The 19,610-nt window shown below is 46.2% G+C and overlaps 4 protein-coding genes across 4 annotated transcripts in view; 3 read left to right on the forward strand and 1 right to left on the reverse strand.

Annotated features, from left to right (window-relative positions):
* The window catches only part of LOC135543239 (formin-like protein 2), a 29,368-nt gene extending 27,423 nt beyond the window's left edge, over positions 1 to 1,945 (forward strand). Inside the window, exons 27-28 of the mRNA XM_064970360.1 lie at positions 23 to 152; positions 227 to 1,945. Of these exons, the coding sequence (XP_064826432.1) occupies positions 23 to 152; positions 227 to 306 (210 nt within the window). The 3' untranslated portion in view covers positions 307 to 1,945. The remainder of the gene's footprint in view (positions 1 to 22; positions 153 to 226) is intronic.
* A 397-nt stretch (positions 1,946 to 2,342) lies between these two features.
* ccdc14 (coiled-coil domain containing 14) lies at positions 2,343 to 8,902 on the forward strand. Its single transcript, XM_064970093.1, has 9 exons — positions 2,343 to 2,619; positions 2,789 to 2,841; positions 3,430 to 3,502; positions 3,645 to 3,717; positions 3,805 to 3,948; positions 4,211 to 5,218; positions 5,327 to 5,465; positions 5,549 to 5,720; positions 7,961 to 8,902. Exons 1-9 carry the CDS (start codon positions 2,590 to 2,592, stop codon positions 8,780 to 8,782), a joined length of 2,514 nt encoding a protein of 837 aa, XP_064826165.1. The 5' UTR covers positions 2,343 to 2,589; the 3' UTR covers positions 8,783 to 8,902.
* Positions 8,903 to 13,173: 4,271 nt separating this feature from the next.
* iqcb1 (IQ motif containing B1) lies at positions 13,174 to 17,745 on the forward strand. The gene is made up of 13 exons (XM_064970359.1): positions 13,174 to 13,451; positions 13,568 to 13,736; positions 13,998 to 14,118; positions 14,196 to 14,289; positions 14,364 to 14,463; positions 14,542 to 14,714; positions 14,829 to 14,938; positions 15,029 to 15,150; positions 15,359 to 15,500; positions 15,637 to 15,786; positions 15,923 to 16,060; positions 17,006 to 17,162; positions 17,245 to 17,745. Exons 1-13 carry the CDS (start codon positions 13,346 to 13,348, stop codon positions 17,475 to 17,477), a joined length of 1,815 nt encoding a protein of 604 aa, XP_064826431.1. The 5' UTR covers positions 13,174 to 13,345; the 3' UTR covers positions 17,478 to 17,745.
* Positions 17,746 to 17,933: 188 nt separating this feature from the next.
* The window catches only part of tbx19 (T-box transcription factor 19), a 7,431-nt gene continuing 5,754 nt past the window's right edge, over positions 17,934 to 19,610 (reverse strand). Inside the window, 3 exon segments of the mRNA XM_064970094.1 lie at positions 17,934 to 19,146; positions 19,250 to 19,382; positions 19,554 to 19,610. The exon segment at positions 19,554 to 19,610 is cut by the window's right edge and continues 24 nt beyond it. Coding sequence (XP_064826166.1) covers positions 18,981 to 19,146; positions 19,250 to 19,382; positions 19,554 to 19,610 — 356 coding nt within the window. The 3' untranslated portion in view covers positions 17,934 to 18,980.

Raw genomic sequence — 19,610 nt, forward strand, 5'->3', positions numbered from 1 at the left:
TCTCTCTCACACACACACACAGTCCCCGTCCAACCGTCCAAAGCAGCGGCAGCAGGAGTCCCTGATCACAGAGCTGAGGAGGCGACAGGGCGGTAAAGACAGCAGACATGTCTACGAGGGCAAAGATGGAGCTATAGAGGACATCATTACAGGTACGCCCACGCACACTCACACACACACACTGTAGTTTAGTGCTGTGTTTTGATTGGCTGTTTTTTGTCTGCAGTGCTGAAGACCGTCCCTTTCACTGCCAGGACGGCCAAACGCAGCTCTCGCTTCTTCTGTGATCCCACCCACACTGAATAACACTCTCAGAGAGAGATAGAGAGATACTGTTGGAGAGAGATATACAGGGTAGAGGGGAGGGAGAGGGGTGAGGGAAAGCTAGGTGGGAGAGATAAAGGGGAATAACAATGAGATAGAGAGAGGAGAGAAGCGTGGGGAAAAAGAGAGGCAGTTAGAGCGAGAGAGGGGAGGGAGGGGGTGAGAGAGAGAGAGAGATTGACCCGGCCTCTGGAGTAGTGACTCTACCAGAGAGAAGCTGAACTCTGAACTCTATTGCAAGACAGACATCAAGATTACCTGTGACCTCACCTGTCTGGTCTGACATCACTGTCCCCACCCCCCATCCCCTCTGTGTTACTTACACATGTTATGAAGCTTCTTCGCTGATTATTAATGTTTATAACCCTCCCATAACCCTGGACTGTAGCCCTGGAATCAACCTGCAACCCACCATGCACTTTGACTTTCTGCCCTCTAAATCCGAAGACTGTTGAAGGGGGTCGGGTAGAGGGAGGAACTTGATACGCGATGACAGTGACTGGAAATTTAGTAGCAACACAGTCTGGTTATTTAATAGCTACATAGCATTTCCAGTTTATCAGTTAATAGCAGACATGACAAGCAAAACAAAACAGCAAAAATAAACAGTTGTTTTTTGTCCAATTAGTATTAGTGATGTACAGTATGTGTCTCTAAAGCTGTGTGATGATGTCAGCAAATTACATGATCGCTGTCATAGGATATTGAGAAGGGAGGGGGAGAAGTTTGAAGAGTTTCTTCTTGTTGAACATTCCAACCAATTCTAATTGATAACGACATCACAAAGGGTTCTTAACCCACTCCTATCCAGCTGTAAGGTGCCAGAATTGAACACTGAGAATAGTGTTTGAAAAGCTCACTCCTACAAGGTTCCCTCTTCTCCATCTGCTGCTGTGTGACAGTGAAACGTGTACAGCGCTCGCTACGTTCACTACATTGACTATGTTTACTATTTACTACCTTTAACACCTTTAACCTCCAACAGGGTTTTTTCAAAGCTCAGGCCCTCCAGTTCCTCAGTCCTGCTGGTTTTCCTTTCTCCCTGGCACTTGATTGATCGTTTTAATGTTACTGATAATGATTGGCTGCAGAGTGCACACACACCTGGTTTCCCAGGTAGAAATCGGTCTCTGATTAAAAGAGAAGTACGAAAACCAGTAGACACTGTGGCCCTCGGGGACAGGAGTTGATACCCCATACTACCCTAAAATAAAGGTCCCTGTCTTATCCTTGCCTGACCATCCAAAAGTCCCAGTCTGTTTCTGCTTTATAGCCAACTGACTCCTTTGTTGTGATCTTGTCAAGGTGAAGGGAAAGGATGTAGTGTTCTTGAATGCAGAAAGTCTGGCACCTAGGCTACTACACCACCCATGATCTTTCCTGGCTCATGGGACCAACTTTTACGGAGACTCGAGAGGGATCGCTCCATTTCATAAAAAAATCATTAAAAAATGTAACTGCAAAAAACAACAACAGCACAATACTTTTCTACTGTGTATATATATTTTCTAGGGAATCCCGCTTGTTGCTTTTATCCCTCACTCCCAACCCTGCTGTTTGTCAATGTTGATGTTCATTCTTAATCTGCACTTGTTGTGTAAATAAACTGTATCCAGTCAGACTGTGTCTCTGTGTGTGTACCACTGGAAGACCCTCACTGGTAACATTGAACATATATTTATATCATAACATTTCTTTCCATAGTAAGATTTACATTAATCCAACAACACAATATATTGTTTGTATCACATATTCCCAGGAAACACAAAAATGCTAATGGTAGTAAAACAATCGTTGGCGTTAAATTGTATCATGTCGTCTCCATGGTGACACCAAATTCAGCGTCGTCAGACCAACATTTAGGGAGGAGAGGGGGGGGGGACATTTGAGTGACATTTGCTTCATTCAATCGATAAACTAGAAATTACGACATCAGCTTACATCCGCCAATAACATTCATTGGATGTTTGGCAGCGATGTTTTCATTGGTCACGACGTTACTTCCCGTTTCAAACAAAACCCGCCGGTTCCTATCTATGCTAGCGCCAGTAAAAAAAGAAGCTAATAATAACTGTAACAAAAGCTTCAACGTGACAACATCAACTAGTTTCGCTCTAGATAGTCAGTCAGAAAAGGCTTCAGACATTTTGTGCACTCAAAGTTAGTGCAGTTTGCAGATAGTTGATTAGGGCTACTCTTGGAAAGAATTGGTTAGCTACCATCGTTTTTCTTCCTTCGATTTGGACCGCAGTTGACTGGCCAGCTATGCCAAAACAAGGGCTTGCTAGACACAAGGTAAGACATCTCAGCTATTCACAATGTGCCTGCGAACTGGTTCTTAGCCGTTTTGATAATGAATGTAATTAGCCTCATATGGTGGTGTCTAGATTTTTCCCCTTGCCTCTCAGGGAAAGGACACCATTTTAGAGCGTATTCAGATTCAGCCCCTGTTTTTGACTGACAGGTGATATCCTCTGGAAGACTGACTGGTGGGAGGGGCCAGGGCTCAAAGAAGAGGTAAGTCGTTTATCCCCGGGGTCTTCAACGAGGTCTGGAGGACGGCACTGAAATATTTCCTCGCTGCCAAAAATGTGCAAAAAATAGTCCTCTGTCCATCGTTTTTGGAATTTTCAAGGCTCTCTGACTGTCTAGCTTTCATTTCGGTTATTATTAGCGAGCAGATTGGCATTTGTTGTCATGAATCTTGCCCTGGAGGCAGCTCTGTAGAGTGGCATAAACATCTGATTTTAACCTAAACTTAACCACACTACTAAACCTAATGCTTAACCCTAACCTTAAATTAAGACCAAAAAGCACATTTTTGTTTCATGAATTTTTACAATGTAGCAGATTTTGACTTTGCAGCTGGCCCATCTAGCAGAAAAAGCTCAGTTCTGTCTCCAGGGAATGAGTCATGACAATAAACATCAACCTATTGGTGAACTGGGCACAGTCAAGAAACTTGGTCCATTATCATTTCTTTTTGTCAGTTTAAAGTATATTGAGTTTGTCTGTCCCCCGAGGTAAGAGAACACACAGGACTGATAAGTCACATCCCTGTTGCAGACTGTCATTATATCCATTCACTGTCACTCTGTGCTGTAGGGGAGCAGGGCGTCCACTAGTCACTTCCACTGAGCCGGCTTATTCCCTCTACTCCACAGACTCAGAGGACCAGGTAATAACACATCCATAAACAGTCAGTAGCAACGTTAATAACAAGTTAATAACACGCCTATTTGTGTAATGTATTAATAAGAGTTATAATCACCTAACAGTGATTATATGGTAAGTTGGTTTGCATCTGTGCTCTCTCTAAGGTGACAACCATTCACCGGGGTCTGGATCAGTGTGCTGCGCTGCTCAATGTCATTCTCCAGGCAGAGACTGCAGGTACCAGTCAACGACTTACTCTGTTTCTACAGAACCTTTACATGTCTAGTTTAAATTATTGACCAAAGTGTTTGCATTGTGTGATAGAGGCCAAGCCAATCTCCGTCAGGGGAGCAGGGAAGACTCGAGCCGCCAAATCCCGACCGCTGTGCACTCTGGGAAAGGAGAGGGTAGACACAGAGAGGAGGAAGCAGACAAAGAGACCTGTCACTCAGACTGCTAAAAAAAAAGGTGGGACCTGTGTGTGTCTCTCTGTGTGTGTGTGTCTCTCTGTGTGTGTGTGTCTCTCTGTGTGTGTGTGTCTCTCTGTGTGTGTCTCTCTGTGTGTGTGTCTCTCTGTGTGTGTGTCTCTGTGTGTGTGTGTCTGTGTGTGTGTGTCTCTGTGTGTGTGTGTGTGTGTGTCTCTGTGTGTGTGTGTGTGTGTGTGTGTGTGTGTGTCTCTGTGTGTGCGTATGTGTTGGTGTGCAAAAATGGATAACTCTCTCTGCTCCAGCTCCCGTGCAGAAGATGATCCTGTCATCCCTGTCGTATCCTGGGATGAGGAACAATATTCAGAGTTTGGCCGGAACGTCAGAGCCGGCGTCAGATGCTCGGTTTAACTGTCGCCTGACCACCTCCACCCCCACCCTGAGTCCCCAAAGACTCCCCCCTAACAACACACTCCCCTCAGGCCCCTCTGTCCCTCGAGCCCAGCCTGGAGGCTCCATCATTGGGGTGGCATCAGTCCACTTGGGGGGCTCTACCTCCACAGCTCCGTTAGCTTCTCCTGGAGCTGTAGCTACGTCTCTACCCACAGCCCCTCTCACAGGCCCAGTACTCTCTCTCCTCGCAGCCCAGCCAGGAGGCTTCGTCTCTGGGGTTGGAGGTTCGGCTGCCCAGGGGAGCTCCAGGTCCTGTAGCCTGCACCTTGGTGCTCCCTCTGTGGAGAGGCTAGCCCTGTCTGCCCCCCTGCCCTCTGACAGCTCTGTGTCTGGAGAAAGTGGACATCCAATCTCATCTTCCTGCTCTCCCTCTCGTCAGGGACCACCAGTACTCTTCTCTGAAATTCATTCTCACCCCCAGCCTCACCCCCAACCTCACCCCCTTGCCAACACTCAACCACAGTCTGCCCCAGATGCTCCATCCCTGGACAGGGGGGGCCAGCTGGTTTCTACACAGGATGGAGGGACCGTAGCCAGGGAGGCTGGCGGCCACATGGAGGGTAACGCTGGAGAGGAGGAAGAGGAGTGTCCAGTGAGAGACACCAGCGCCCAGACCTGCTGTAACATACAAACACACACCCAGCTGGCATACACACACCCACACACACACACAGACCCAGTGCCTGTACAGGCATACTTACAACACACACATCCAGGTGTGGCTCCCAACCACACACACTCGTACACACGCATGCCGCTGGCGCTGGGCTCTAAGGGCTGTAGTCCAGAGGGAACCGCTCGTCAGGTGATGACTGTTCAGTACCTCCTTGGAGAATTGAAGGCTCTGCTCGCTGGCCAAGGTAATCAATCAATCAACCAACCTGTCAAAATAATCAGTCAACTCATCAATCATTCTCCGCCACTCTCTCTCTTCCCTCTCTTCCCTCCCTCCTCCCCCTCCTCTGTAGACAGTGTAGCAGAGCGTCTGGTGTGTGAGCTGGAGCAGACAGTGTCTATACTTCCTGTCATGGTGGGCAGCTCTAACATCCAGGCTGAGATTGCTCTGGTCCTGCAACCTCTACGCAGTGAGAACGCACTGCTACGCAGGTCAGCACCATCACCTGTGTGTGTGTGTGTGTGTGTGTGTGTGTTTCATACAGAAGATTGATCACTTTAACGTGTGTGTTCAGGCGTCTGAGGATAGTGAACCAACAGTTGCAGGAGAGAGAGCGAGCAGAGAGGGAGGCCAGAGATGTCCACTGTGACACTGACGGTAAGATAAACTGCCCTGCCCTCTTTCAACTTTCTATCAGTGAGAGGTTATTATCGTGTGTCTGTATTTCTGAGTATCTAACCTCCTCTGTCTCTTAGTGTCGGCTGTCTAACCTCCTCTGTCTCTTAGTGTCGGCTGTCTAACCTCCTCTGTCTCTTAGTGTCGGCTGTCTAACCTCCTCTGTCTCTTAGTGTCGCCTGTCTAACCTCCTCTGTCTCTTAGTGTCGCCTGTCTAACCTCCCTGTCTCTTAGTGTCGCCTGTCTAACCTCCCCTGTCTCTTAGTGTCGCCTGTCTAACCTCCTCTGTCTCTTAGTGTCGCCTGTCTAACCTCCCTGTCTCTTAGTGTCGCCTGTCTAACCTCCCCTGTCTCTTAGTGTTAGTGTCGAGCTCGTGCAAGCCCTCTAGACGCACAGAGCCAGCTGTCTCTTAGTGAGGCGCCTGTCTATCAGTAAAGGTCTCTTGAGTGTCGCCTTCTTTTCTATTTTATTTCTAAATACATGAAGATCAGGGCCTTAAACTGATCCATATTACACTGAGATTAAAGGATCTCTGAGGTGTCTGTGTGTATTATCTAATAAATGTATATAAGTGTGTCTGTGTGTAGACGTGCAGTCTGCTCTGGGTGAGGTGCAGGGCTGTAACCTCCTCTGTCTCTTAGTGTCGCCTGTCTAATGCTGTCTCTGGCCCTCTAACACCCAGTGTCGGGAGACAGTCTAACACTACAGGTCTCTTAGTGTGTGTGTCTAACCTTCTAATCTTGATTGGAGTTTTTATTTTTTACTGACAATTTTTCTCTCTCTGCCTGTTCTGTCTGTTTCTGTTTCTCTCTCTGCCTGTTCTCTGTCTTTCTGTTTCTCTCTCTCTGCCTGTTCTGTCTGTCTGTTTCTCTCTCTCTGCCTGTTCTGTCTGTCTCTGTTTCTCTCTCTCGGCCTGTTCTGTCTGTCTCTGTTTCTCTCTCTCGGCCTGTTCTGTCTGTCTCTGTTTCTCTCTCTCGGCCTGTTCTGTCTGTCTCTGTTTCTCTGTTTCTGAGAGGCGGAGTGCAGTGCGTATCAGTAAGGTAATGATGAGGGGGAACTCTCGGCCTGTTCTGTCTGTCTCTGTTTCTCTCTCTCGGCCTGTTCTGTCTGTCTCTGTTTCTCTCTCTCGGCCTGTTCTGTCTGTCTCTGTTTCTCTCTCTCGGCCTGTTCTGTCTGTCTCTGTTTCTCTCTCTCGGCCTGTTCTGTCTGTCTCTGTTTCTCTCTCTGTTCGGTCTCTGTTCTGTCTGTCTCTGTTTCTCTCTCTCGGCCTGTTCTGTCTGTCTCTGTTTCTCTCTCTCAGAAGCCTGTTCTGTCTGTCTCTGTTTCTCTCTCTCGGCCTGTTCTGTCTGTCTCTGTTTCTCTCTCTCGGCCTGTTCTGTCTGTCTCTGTTTCTCTCTCTCTGCCTGTTCTGTCTGTCTCTGTTTCTCTCTCTCTGCCTGTTCTGTCTGTCTCTGTTTCTCTCTCTCGGCCTGTTCTGTCTGTCTCTGTTTCTCTCTCTCGGCCTGTTCTGTCTGTCTCTGTTTCTCTCTCTCGGCCTGTTCTGTCTGTCTCTGTTTCTCTGTCTGTTCGGCCTGTTCTGTCTGTCTCTGTTTCTCTCTCTCGGCCTGTTCTGTCTGTCTCTGTTTCTCTCTCTCGGCCTGTTCTGTCTGTCTCTGTTTCTCTCTCTCGGCCTGTTCTGTCTGTCTCTGTTTCTCTCTCTCGGCCTGTTCTGTCTGTCTCTGTTTCTCTCTCTCGGCCTGTTCTGTCTGTCTCTGTTTCTCTCTCTCGGCCTGTTCTGTCTGTCTCTGTTTCTCTCTCTCGGCCTGTTCTGTCTGTCTCTGTTTCTCTCTCTCGGCCTGTTCTGTCTGTCTCTGTTTCTCTCTCTCGGCCTGTTCTGTCTGTCTCTGTTTCTCTCTCTCGGCCTGTTCTGTCTGTCTCTGTTTCTCTCTCTCGGCCTGTTCTGTCTGTCTCTGTTTCTCTCTCTCGGCCTGTTCTGTCTGTCTCTGTTTCTCTCTCTCGGCCTGTTCTGTCTGTTTCTGTTTCTCTCTCTCGGCCTGTTCTGTCTGTTTCTCTCTCTCTCGGCCTGTTCTGTCTGTTTCTCTCTCTCTCGGCCTGTTCTGTCTGTTTCTCTCTCTCTCGGCCTGTTCTGTCTGTTTCTCTCTCTCTCGGCCTGTTCTGTCTGTCTCTGTTTCTCTCTCTCGGCCTGTTCTGTCTGTCTCTGTTTCTCTCTCTCGGCCTGTTCTGTCTGTCTCTGTTTCTCTCTCTCGGCCTGTTCTGTCTGTCTCTGTTTCTCTCTCTCGGCCTGTTCTGTCTGTTTCTCTCTCTCTCGGCCTGTTCTGTCTGTCTCTGTTTCTCTCTCTCGGCCTGTTCTGTCTGTCTCTGTTTCTCTCTCCCTGTCTCTCTCAGAGCTCTACAGGTCCCTATCACTGAGTCTCCTGCTGTGACTGACATCCCTACGTCCCGCCTCCCTCTCACTAAACAAGCTCTGGACCAATACCAGGACCAGCAGGGTCCGTCAGACCACCCAGTCAGCCAATACCTGTGGTCGTTGGAGCAGAAGGGGTGTGGTTCTGTCTCCCTGCCCTGTAAAGGCCCTGAGTGCAACTACACACACCAGCAGGACTTCAGTGTGTGTACACCAGGTGGTCAGAGTGTGTCTGCGGATCAGGAAGTGGCTCTGGAAAGAAAAGCCACCCCACCTTTGGCCTTTGCCCCACTGAGAGAGACTGTGAGGTCACCACTTCCTGTTGAGGGGTTACCGCTTCCTGTGATGTCACAGAGAGGAGGAGGACCACAGGGTCTTCAGAGCCTTAGTGTTGCCCTCGAGAGTTTCCCTCAATTAAAAAGCCTATTATCTAATCTCAACCAATCAAACGGACTCTGCTCTAATGGTGCTGGACACTCTGACCTGTCCCAGAGTCACCGGCGCCGTCTGGACATGGATATGGCATCACCGGGCAAGGGGCGGAACTCTTCGCTTGACTCCACTGGCCTCTCCTTATGTGAGGTCAGATCCTTGGCTTCTGATTGGAGTGCAGGGTCAAGCTCGACCTTTGACACGCGTGACGAACAGGAGTTCCGGAACGGGCTGGCCGCTCTGGATGCCAGCATTGCCAGCTTGCAGAGAACTATAAAGCAGGACCTCAAGCGATGAGACAGAGACACACAGCGAGGTAGTCTGAATCTATTCCAATGTAATAAAATAACCAAGGTCTTTTTTTAGGTTTCTTTTTAATTGTACTTTATTTGAATAAAATGGCAAATGAAATAGTTATTCTTTTTTCGTTAATATTTATTCTTGACTTTAAAGACGGGTTACCTGAGAACTTCAGGAAAACGAAGCACACGCTTCAATGGGGGAGAAGGCCATGTGTTGTGATTCTGGATGGCCAGACAGCTAGCAACAATGACAAGAAACTGCCATGTGTTGTGATTCTGGATGGCCAGACAGCTAGCAACAATGACAAGAAACTGCCATGTGTTGTGATTCTGGATGGCCAGACAGCTAGCAACAATGACAAGAAACTGACAAGAAACTGCCATGTGTTGTGATTCTGGATGGCCAGACAGCTAGCAACAATGACAAGAAACTGCCATGTGTTGTGATTCTGGATGGCCAGACAGCTAGCAACAATGACAAGAAACTGCCATGTGTTGTGATTCTGGATGGCCAGACAGCTAGCAACAATGACAAGAAACTGCCATGTGTTGTGATTCTGGATGGCCAGACAGCTAGCAACAATGACACGAAACCAGCTGGCTGACGATACTACACTTTTTCTGAAAGACGCTAGTCAGATTCCTATATCGATCAATGTGATAGAATCTTTTTCCAAAGCGTCTGGTCTATATCTTAACATTAATAAATGTGAACTCATGGCTGTTAAAGATTGTGACACCTTCATATTATAGTATTCCAGTGGAAGAAGAACATACATATTTAGGCAGAACCATTACTAAGGATCAGAAGTATGGAGGCTTCCTCAATTTGAACCCTCTTGTTAAAAAACCCCAGAAGAAGCTAAATCAATGGCTGCAGAGGGACTTATCCTTAAAAGGAAGAGTCCTAATAACCAAATCAAATCAAAGGCTGAAGGTACAGTGCCTTGCGAAAGTATTCGGCCCCCTTGAACTTTGCGACCTTTTGCCACATTTCAGGCTTCAAACATAGATATAAAACTGTATTTTTTTGTGAAGAATCAACAACAAGTGGGACACAATCATGAAGTGGAACGACATTTATCGGATATTTCAAACTTTTTTAACAAATCAAAAACTGAAAAATTGGGCGTGCAAAATTATTCAGCCCCTTTACTTTCAGTGCAGCAAACTCTCTCCAGAAGTTCAGTGAGGATCTCTGAATGATCCAATGTTGACCTAAATGACTAATGATGATAAATACAATCCACCTGTGTGTAATCAAGTCTCCGTATAAATGCACCTGCACTGTGATAGTCTCAGAGGTCCGTTAAAAGCACAGAGAGCATCATGAAGAACAAGGAACACACCAGGCAGGTCCGAGATACTGTTGTGAAGAAGTTTAAAGCCGGATTTGGATACAAAAAGATTTCCCAAGCTTTAAATATCCCAAGGAGCACTGTACAGGCGATAATATTGAAATGGAAGGAGTATCAGACCACTGCAAATCTACCAAGACCTGGCCGTCCCTCTAAACTTTCAGCTCATACAAGGAGAAGACTGATCAGAGATGCAGCCAAGAGCCCCATGATCACTCTGGATGAACTGCAGAGATCTACAGCTGAGGTGGGAGACTGTCCATAGGACAACAATCAGTCGTATATTGCACAAATCTGGCCTTTATTGAAGAGTGGCAAGAAGAAAGCCATTTCTTAAAGATATCCATAAAAAGTGTTGTTTAAAGTTTGCCACAAGCCACCTGGGAGACACACCAAACATGTGGAAGAAGGTGCTCTGGTCAGATGAAACCAAAATTGAACTTTTTGGCAACAATGCAAAACGTTATGTTTGGCGTAAAAGCAACACAGCTCATCACCCTGAACACACCATACCCACTGTCAAACATGGTGGTGGCAGCATCATGGTTTGGGCCTGCTTTTCTTCAGCAGGGACAGGGAAGATGGTTAAAATTGATGGGAAGATGGATGGAGCCAAATACAGGACCATTCTGGAAGAAAACCTGATGGAGTCTGCAAAAGACCTGAGACTGGGACGGAGATTTGTCTACCAACAAGACAATGATCCAAAACATAAAGCAAAATCTACAATGGAATGGTTAAAAAATAAACATATCCAGGTGTTAGAATGGCCAAGTCAAAGTCCAGACCTGAATCCAATCGAGAATCTGTGGAAAGAACTGAAAACTGCTGTTCACAAATGCTCTCCATCCAACCTCACTGAGCTCGAGCTGTTTTGCAAGGAGGAATGGGAAAAAATTTCAGTCTCTCGATGTGCAAAACTGATAGACATACCCCAAGTGACTTACAGCTGTAATCGCAGCAAAAGGTGGCGCTACAAAGTATTAACTTAAGGGGGCTGAATAATTTTGCACGCCCAATTTTTCAGTTTTTGATTTGTTAAAAAAGTTTGAAATATCCAATAAATGTCGTTCCACTTAATGATTGTGTCCCACTTGTTGTTGATTCTTTACAAAAAAATACAGTTTTATATCTTTATGTTTGAAGCCTGAAATGTGGCAAAAGGTCGCAAAGTTCAAGGGGGCCGAATACTTTTGCAAGGCACTGTATCTCTAGACTAACACATGCCACTCTATCTTTATATCTTGACGGTAAAATAAGCAAGAAGGTAGACCAGATGCTTTTCAACTTTCTGTGAGAAACCGTACCCATTACATTAGGAAAACTGTTGTAATGAGGACTTGTGAGTATGGTGGGCTGAATTTTCTGGACTTTACTACCTTAATTAAAACTTCTTCGGGATCAGTGTCCCTTCCACGGGACGGTTAAGCTAATGTAGGCTAATGCGATTAGGATGAGGTTGTAAGTAACAAGAAAATTTCACAGGACATAGACATATCTGATATTGGCAGAAAGCTTAAATTCTTGTTAATCTAACTGCACTGTCCAATTTACAGTAGCTATAACAGTGAAAGAATACCATGCTATTGTTTGAGGAGAGTGCATAATTTTTAACATAAAAAGTTAATAAACAAATTAGGCATATTTGGGCAGAAATGCAATGGCTCATTGGATCAGTCTAAAACGTTGCACATACACTGCTGCCATCTTGTGGCCAAAATATATATTGCACCTGGACTGGAATAATACATTATGGCCTTTCTCTTGCATTTCAAAGATAATGGTTGAAGAAAAATACAGAAGAATGGTTGTTTTTTTCTTTGTATTATCTTACACCAGATCTATTGTGCTATATTATCCTACATCAATTACACATTTACACAAACTTCAGAGTGTTTCCTTTCAAATGGTACCAAGAATATGCATGTCCTTGCTTCAGGGCCTGAGCTACAGGCAGTCCGATTGGAGTATGTCATTTCAGGATCCTTAAATAATACTTTTAAGATCAATTGGATATAACAATTCATAAGAAGTTCAACTTCGTTCCTGAATAATAAAGCAACACCTGAGGGAATGGCATCTAAAACAATTGCAAAATCTTTAGGTGTTACAGGGATTACAAGGGATTAATTCTAAGGAATCTAAGGAATCCCTGTAACACCTAAAGATTTTGCAATTGTTTTAGATGCCATTCCCTCAGGTGTTGCTTTATTATTCAGGAACGTGTCAAGACCTGACTAACCTTAAAAGGAAGCATCCCAAGATGAGTTTTTCCTTATCCAGTAATGCCTTATTGGAATGGTTTTATTGATAATATCTGCTGGGAAAAAGTTTGGATGTTGCCACACACATACCTACTTATTAACTAAATGAAGTACGTTTCTTTTGAAATGATTCATAAATACTATCCTGCCAACCACTATATGAAGAAGTAAAAAATATAAACCCCAAAATGGTACCTTTTGTTATGACCACCCAGAAACAGTGTTGCTTATTTTTTGGAATTGTATTCATGTAAGGAATCTGTGGCAAGACATCAGTAGATTTATCATTTATGAAGATTTTACACTCTTATGGAGAGATGTGCTGCTTGGATTCTTTACTTACGATAGAAATAAGTTCAAACAATTTTATGTAATTAATTTCATTATTCTTTTGGCCAAATGTCATATTCCCAAATGTAAATTTACAAACAAAACACCACATTTTATTACACTGCAAAAAGAAATTGAACTATATTTTAAGACTATTAAATACAGTGCCAACAAAAAATCTGTTAGAATTATAAATATGTGTGTATGCCCCTTAAAACCCCTTAAGGTTCTTGTGTAATGTGATATTGTACCCCTTAGCCCCGCCCCTAGCCCAAATGTCCTTTGTATATTCTTTATAAATACTTGTGTTCCCCATGTACTTATTTTATTGATTTGTTGTTAATAAAAAATAAATACAATTATGTATTGTAAAGAATGAATGGGAATGGGGCCTGCTAACTGTAGTCGCAGATTAGTGACGTAGGGAGTGTTGCTGTAGAAACAAATGAAGCTTCCCCGTCAGTGCTTGTGGCAACAAGAGAGCACGAAAATAGATTTCAACTTGATCGTGTCTGGTTTCATTCGAAGAATAATGTAGCTCGTCAATTTTGTTTATGGTTTCATACTTCAGATCTGGGAGCGAAAGATTACTGTAATCAACTCGCGATGAGTCTCGCTAGAAAGGACACATACGCCGGGCTAAGGGCACTGGTCGCGAGCACAAACATTAAACCGGAGCAGAAGGTTCCACAAGTTCTCTCAAAATTACAAGGTAAATTAGTTAGCTAACCTTTTTACATTGAAAAACGTGTTATTTTACTTTGCTTGCGCTTGTGTGTTATTCCTGATACCCAACTAACAATCATTCCTTATTTTTCGACATTGAAGATATTCTGAATAGGATATCTGTCCAAGACGATAGAGAGTTGGGTGCATTCAAAAACTCCTTGTTCAGCCATGGCATACTTCAATACTGCGCAGGAGACGCCCTCAAACTGAACTATGCCAAAGTTGAAGGAGGCTACGCAACTGCCACTCAGTTGGCAGAAATTCTCAGGTACGATTTTAGAATCTTGAACCACACAGCCACAACAAAAAGGAATAACCAAATCTGTGTTGTCTATTACTCTGCACTAAAACAAACAAACCTAGACACTACCAATGGACAATACCTACCCCAGATACTACTTCAAGGCCCTGATAGAACTGATGGGGTGGAATAATAATTGATGCAAGCAGATCTATGAAGGTGGGGGTCATATATCTGTAGTGGTGATTTGACATTGATTTATTTGTGTGCATATGCAAACTCCTTTAGCTCCTGCTGTGTGGGTGTGGACATGGGCGGAGACACTGAGGCCTTCCATAGGCGGCTGCTCCCATCCGTCACAGATAGCCTGCTGTCATTGGCCAGTCGGCTGATGAACAGAGCTTTGGCGGTAAGGGACATAACGTTTTTTTGAAGTTTGGAATGTCCTCAATAAAAATGTCTACTCACATATCTCTCTCTCTGTAGGGGAATGGGCAGCCTGAGACGTTTCGTTTCTTCAAGGAAGTGATGGGCTCTGTGTGTTGGCTTCTGAAAGCCCATGGTCACCTGGCCACACAAGGTGAGATCTAACGTCCAATACCAAACAGACCCCTTACCTAACTAACGATGCCCCCCCTCTTTTCTCTCTCTTAGTCCTGCAGTCAGACCACTATGAGAGGATGTTAATGAGTGAGGAAGAGAGAGTGGGAACCGTGTGTGTGTCACTGTGGCATCAGCTTCTGACAGCTAACAGGTAGCATATCACACACACACACACACACACACACACACACACACACACATCAATTAATTACCCGCTCTTTCTCTGTAGTGAGTTAGTAGCAGGTTTGGGAAAAGGCCCCTTGTCTGTGATTCTGGATGACGTGGTGTACCGAATGGCTCACACATCCAACCCTGTTGTGGGAGGGGCAGCAATTAGGACGCTCCTCCTGGTTGCCCGGCAACAAGAATCCGCCCTGCAGCTTATCATCCATAGGTTCAAAGGTCAGGGGGTGGGGTTTGAATATTTCCAGGTTACGATATATATATTGTTTCATGGGTTAACTGTTTTTGCAAGCATATAAAATCTTGATGTTTTTTATGGTTTGTGTGTTGCAGGGTTGGAGGGCATGATTGGTCGAGAATGGAGGGGGCGGGGCTTCGATGAGGAAGTGGACCAACTGATAAAGCTGCTGCACAGAGTCCCCAAACCAGCTGATCACACAGAGGTAAAATATAGTGTGTTTGTTGGTGTGTGTGTGTGTGTGTGTGTGTGTGTGTGTGTGTGTGTGTGCCTTACACTCTCTCTGTGTTATCAGACGTGGCCAGAGGAAGGTGTGAGAGCGGCGTGTGTCATCCAGGCAGCGTGGAGATCCTATCAGACCAGGAGGAGAGTGAAGAGTCTGCCCAGAGCTGTCAGATCACTGCAGAGGAGCTTCAGGTGTGTGTGTGTGTGTGTGTGGGGCTTTATTTTCTCATCGATCTATGATCGTGTTTTGTATTGATGTGTATATTTTTTGTAATTCCAGGGCTCCTCTGTAAAAGAGAAGTTGGTCTCAGCATGACTTCCTGTGAAAATAAAGGTTAAATAAGATCATAGTAATTCCAGGCAGTTAAGTGTGTGTGTGTGTGTGTGTGTGTGTGTGTAGGGAGCGGCGGCGGAGGAGAGCACAGCAGGCTCAGGCTGTGTGCTGGGAGGAGGAGCTGAGACTACAGCTGTGTGTCAGGAGACAGAGAGCCAGGAGAGAGTTCCATCAGAAACAACTACAGCTACTGCAGCTACTGCCCCCAGGTACACACACACTACCTGTTACAGCAGAGGCAGAGCGGAATGATGCCCGTTTGTTTGCTTAGTTAGGCCTGCCATCTACAGCCGTGTGTGTGTGTGTGTGTGTGTGTGTGTGTGTGTGTGTGTGTGTGTGTGTGTGGTCAGGTGCAGCAGTACCTCGGGGAGGTGGAGAGGCAGGCTGCAATACAGATCCAGAGGGTTTGGCGAGGACACCGAGAGAGACGAAACTTCCAGCAACGGAGAAACACACACACACAGCACAGAGCTGCTGTTGTCCTGCAGAGAGCAGTATTAACACACACTCACATGCACTTCCAATAAACTACCCCTGTTGTAAGCAGAAGCTGAACACAGCGATCAAACAAATCTAGCATGCGGCAGCATCTGAAATCATCTTGACAGTTTTTTGTCCCTCTCCTGTTAGGTCCTTCGCTTTCTGAAGAGGCGGAGAGCTGAGAAAGCCCCTCCTTCCCTCTCCCCTTGGATTGGTCCTCGGGGTTTGACTGACAGTCGGAGGGCGGAGCTGAAGAGAGAGGTGGAGGAACATATTGCCCTGCACCCGGTGATTCTGAATATTACTTCAAGTTGTGTGTTTGGTTTTACTATCCTTGTAGAGACCAGATATCCTCACAAGGATAGTAAAACAAGGAATATTTGGACAAGTGGGGACATTTCACTTGTCCCCACAAGGATAGTAAAACAAATGTGTATGTGGTGTGTAACTATCTCTCTGTGTAACGGGTCTCTCTCTCTGTGTGTCTGTGTAACGGGTCTCTCTCTGTGTGTCTGTGTAACGGGTCTCTCTCTGTGTGTCTGTGTAACGGGTCTCTGTGTAATGGGTCTCTCTCTGTGTAACGGGTCTCTCTCTGTGTAACGGGTCTCTCTCTGTGTAACGGGTCTCTCTCTGTGTAACGGGTCTCTCTCTGTGTGTCTGTGTAATGGGTCTCTCTCTGTGTAACGGGTCTCTCTCTGTGTGTCTGTGTAACGGGTCTCTCTCTGTGTGTCTGTGTAACGGGTCTCTCTCTGTGTGTCTGTGTAACGGGTCTCTCTCTGTAAGTCTGTGTAACGGGTCTCTCTCTGTGTGTCTGTGTAACGGGTCTCTCTCTGTGTAACGGGTCTCTCTCTGTGTAACGGGTCTCTCTCTGTGTAACGGGTCTCTCTGTGTAACGGGTCTCTCTCTGTGTAACGGGTCTCTCTCTGTGTAACGGGTCTCTCTGTGTAACTGTGTAACGGGTCTCTCTCTCTCTGTGTAACGGGTCTCTCTGTGTCTGTGTAACGGGTCTGTGTAACTCTCTGGTCTCCTCTGTGTAACGGGTCTCTCTCTGTGTAACGGGTCTCTCTCTGTGTAACGGGTCTCTCTCTGTGTAACGGGTCTCTCTCTGTGTAACGGGTCTGTGTAACGGGTCTCTCTCTGTGTAACGGGTCTCTCTCTGTGTAACGGGTCTCTCTCTGTGTAACGGGTCTCTCTCTGTGTGTCTGTGTAACGGGTCTCTCTCTGTGTGTGTAGTCCTCTGTGGTGTCTCTAGAGGGCAGTAGGGAGCTCCATGCTCAGACCCAAGCCTTGCTGCTCCAGCATCTACAGGGGAGAGAGGCAGAGCTGAGAGAACACACTCACACACACACCCTGCTGGCACAGATCAACACCGACCTGGAACTACTGCTGAGTAGGTATCACACACACGCACACCAATCTCTCTTTCTCTCTCTCTTCCTCTTTCTCTCCCTTCATCCATCTTTCTCTCTTAGATGCCCCCTCACTCAGTGTCGCCACAGTAACCGACTGTGACGTGTTCAGGAGTCGCTCTGCCCCCGTAGCCGCCCGCGCCCGGCAATCCCACAATGCCTTGCTCCAGGCCGGTCGCCTGCCTTGGTGGAAGATGCTGGGAGATGATGACATCACCTGTCCAGAATCAGAATCCGCCCACAAAGACCACCGGCTGGAGGCAGAGTTTAACTCTCTGTATTTAGGAGGAAGCTGACGACGTTGTTCCACAACAGTATTGTAATGCTGTTATAACATTGTCATAGGGCTGTTGTAATAATGTCATTATGACGTCAAACCTGCTCTGGAATTCAACCAATCATGGGTTTCAGTCTGGACCGTGGTTCGTTGAATCAGGTGTGTTACTGCAGTGGTCTTTTCACCGGTCTCTGTGTGGACCCTTCAGGAAGAGTTTCAGTCTAAGGAATTGGAAAGCAATTTTGTGTACAGAAGTCTGCATTAAAGTTTGTACTTTTCTACTATTATGTCATAGTGTGTCCTGACTGTAGAGACTTTCAGTCATTTTGATAAGTGGAGTTTTTATTTGTTGTCCAACAACTCACATGCCAGTGCTGAATTTATGTTAACAGAGTGTCCAGAGTGCCTACGCAACACCAGCAGTCATTATGTTATTACACACACCCAGAAAACACACATACCAGAAAGATTTGATTGGCCAATGTTTATTTTCAGCGTTTTACAATGAACAGCATTTATCAGAAAGAAACATTATCATAAAGCTGACAGAATGAAGACAGAGACATAATTCATATTTTTCTGTACCGTAGTTTCACATAGATATTTATTCTGACTCCTGCATATTGGCAGTTTGACATATCTTATTACCAGGGCCCAGAGTTAGTCTGTCAGGGCCCAGAGTTAGTCTGTCAGGGCCCAGAGTTAGTCGGTCAGGGCTGAACCACAAACATAGAATGATAAGTCATTTGAAAGCAGGCAGAGACATTTAGGGCTTGATTCAATCAGATCCACTTTGTCCAACATCCGCACAGCGGTCGTTTCGGAGGTGTCGGAGGTAAGACTGCGTTAGGAGCTGTCAAATCCACAAGCGGCTCCTGGCATTATACCTAAAGCGGACATTGCCATTGGCTGCACGGAGTGGCATGAACAGAAATCCCATGCAGCCTTGTTTCTAAGTCAGAACAGTGGAATGTGAGATGTGATCTCCACCTCCATTATGACGATAGAAACGATTTGGTTGAATGTTTTTCAATGTGAGCGTCATGATCCCGCGAGTAGGACAGTGTGGCTTTGTGATAATGATCGCAAGAGCAGCTGCTCGCCGATTTGACAGCTCCAGTGTAGTTCCACAAAGCCAAAACATCCGCTATGCAGGTGTCTGCTATTGCCGGTTAACGCTTGATCTGATTGAATCTGGGCCTTCGTTTTTTGAGGTGCACACACACTAACACATTTGTATGGCATCACATGCACACACACGTTGGTCGCCTTCCCCTGCTCAGACGTTGCATTCATCAACCAGTGGTTCTGTGCCACATCATCGACTGCTGTCGGGCATCAGGTTGCTATGTGATGTGGTTAGCTGATACTTAAAATACCTTTCCAGAAGATGTAACATCTGTCAACGCCTGGGCAGAGGAACGTCTATTATCTAAGATGTGTTCATTAAAGGGCTTCCAGGGCCGGGTCCCAGGGCAGTACTGATCATGCCCATGTGGGCATCGACCAATCACATAGTTTGTTAGAAGGAATGGCTGGAGACAGGTGGCCAACCGGGCCCGCCCAGCCGGACGTGATTGGGTGGCTGTGGGTGGCTCTCGCTGTTGATTGGTCCATGAAGCTGGGCGCAGGGAGAAGAGGCAGGACTCCCGTCTGTACGCCCGACCGTCCACAAACAAGGGTACTGACTGAGGACACACACCTTGCTTTATAAACAAAAACTCAGTAGATTCTAAAGAGCTATATCATGTCTTATTCTACTTATTCTATATCTATGTTTTCGTGTCGTACCTGCTGCTATTGGTGGACGGGGGTGAGGAGGGTGTGGTCATGGGTAGGGCTGAGGAGGAGGGGCCGGGGGAGGAGACACTGGACCAGCCATCAGGACCCCCAGACAACACCTGTAGCCCCTCAGACAGAGAGACTGGAGGGAGGGTTGGAGATGAGGGTGACGAGGAGAGTGAGACAGAGGAGCGGAGAACGAGAGGGACAAGGGAAGAGGGAAGAGGTCAGGCTGGTGTGATAGCTTACATTTTCAACTAAAGTTAAAAGAGGATTTGGACGAGAGAGATGGAGAGATGGCGGTGTGTCTCACCAGAAGGGTGCGTGCGGTGCGGCAGGTAGGAGGGGGGGTAGGGAGCTGGCCTGGGGG

The sequence above is a fragment of the Oncorhynchus masou genome, chromosome 7 (assembly GCF_036934945.1).
Source record: "Oncorhynchus masou masou isolate Uvic2021 chromosome 7, UVic_Omas_1.1, whole genome shotgun sequence".
NCBI classification, from domain to species: Eukaryota; Metazoa; Chordata; class Actinopteri; order Salmoniformes; family Salmonidae; genus Oncorhynchus; species Oncorhynchus masou.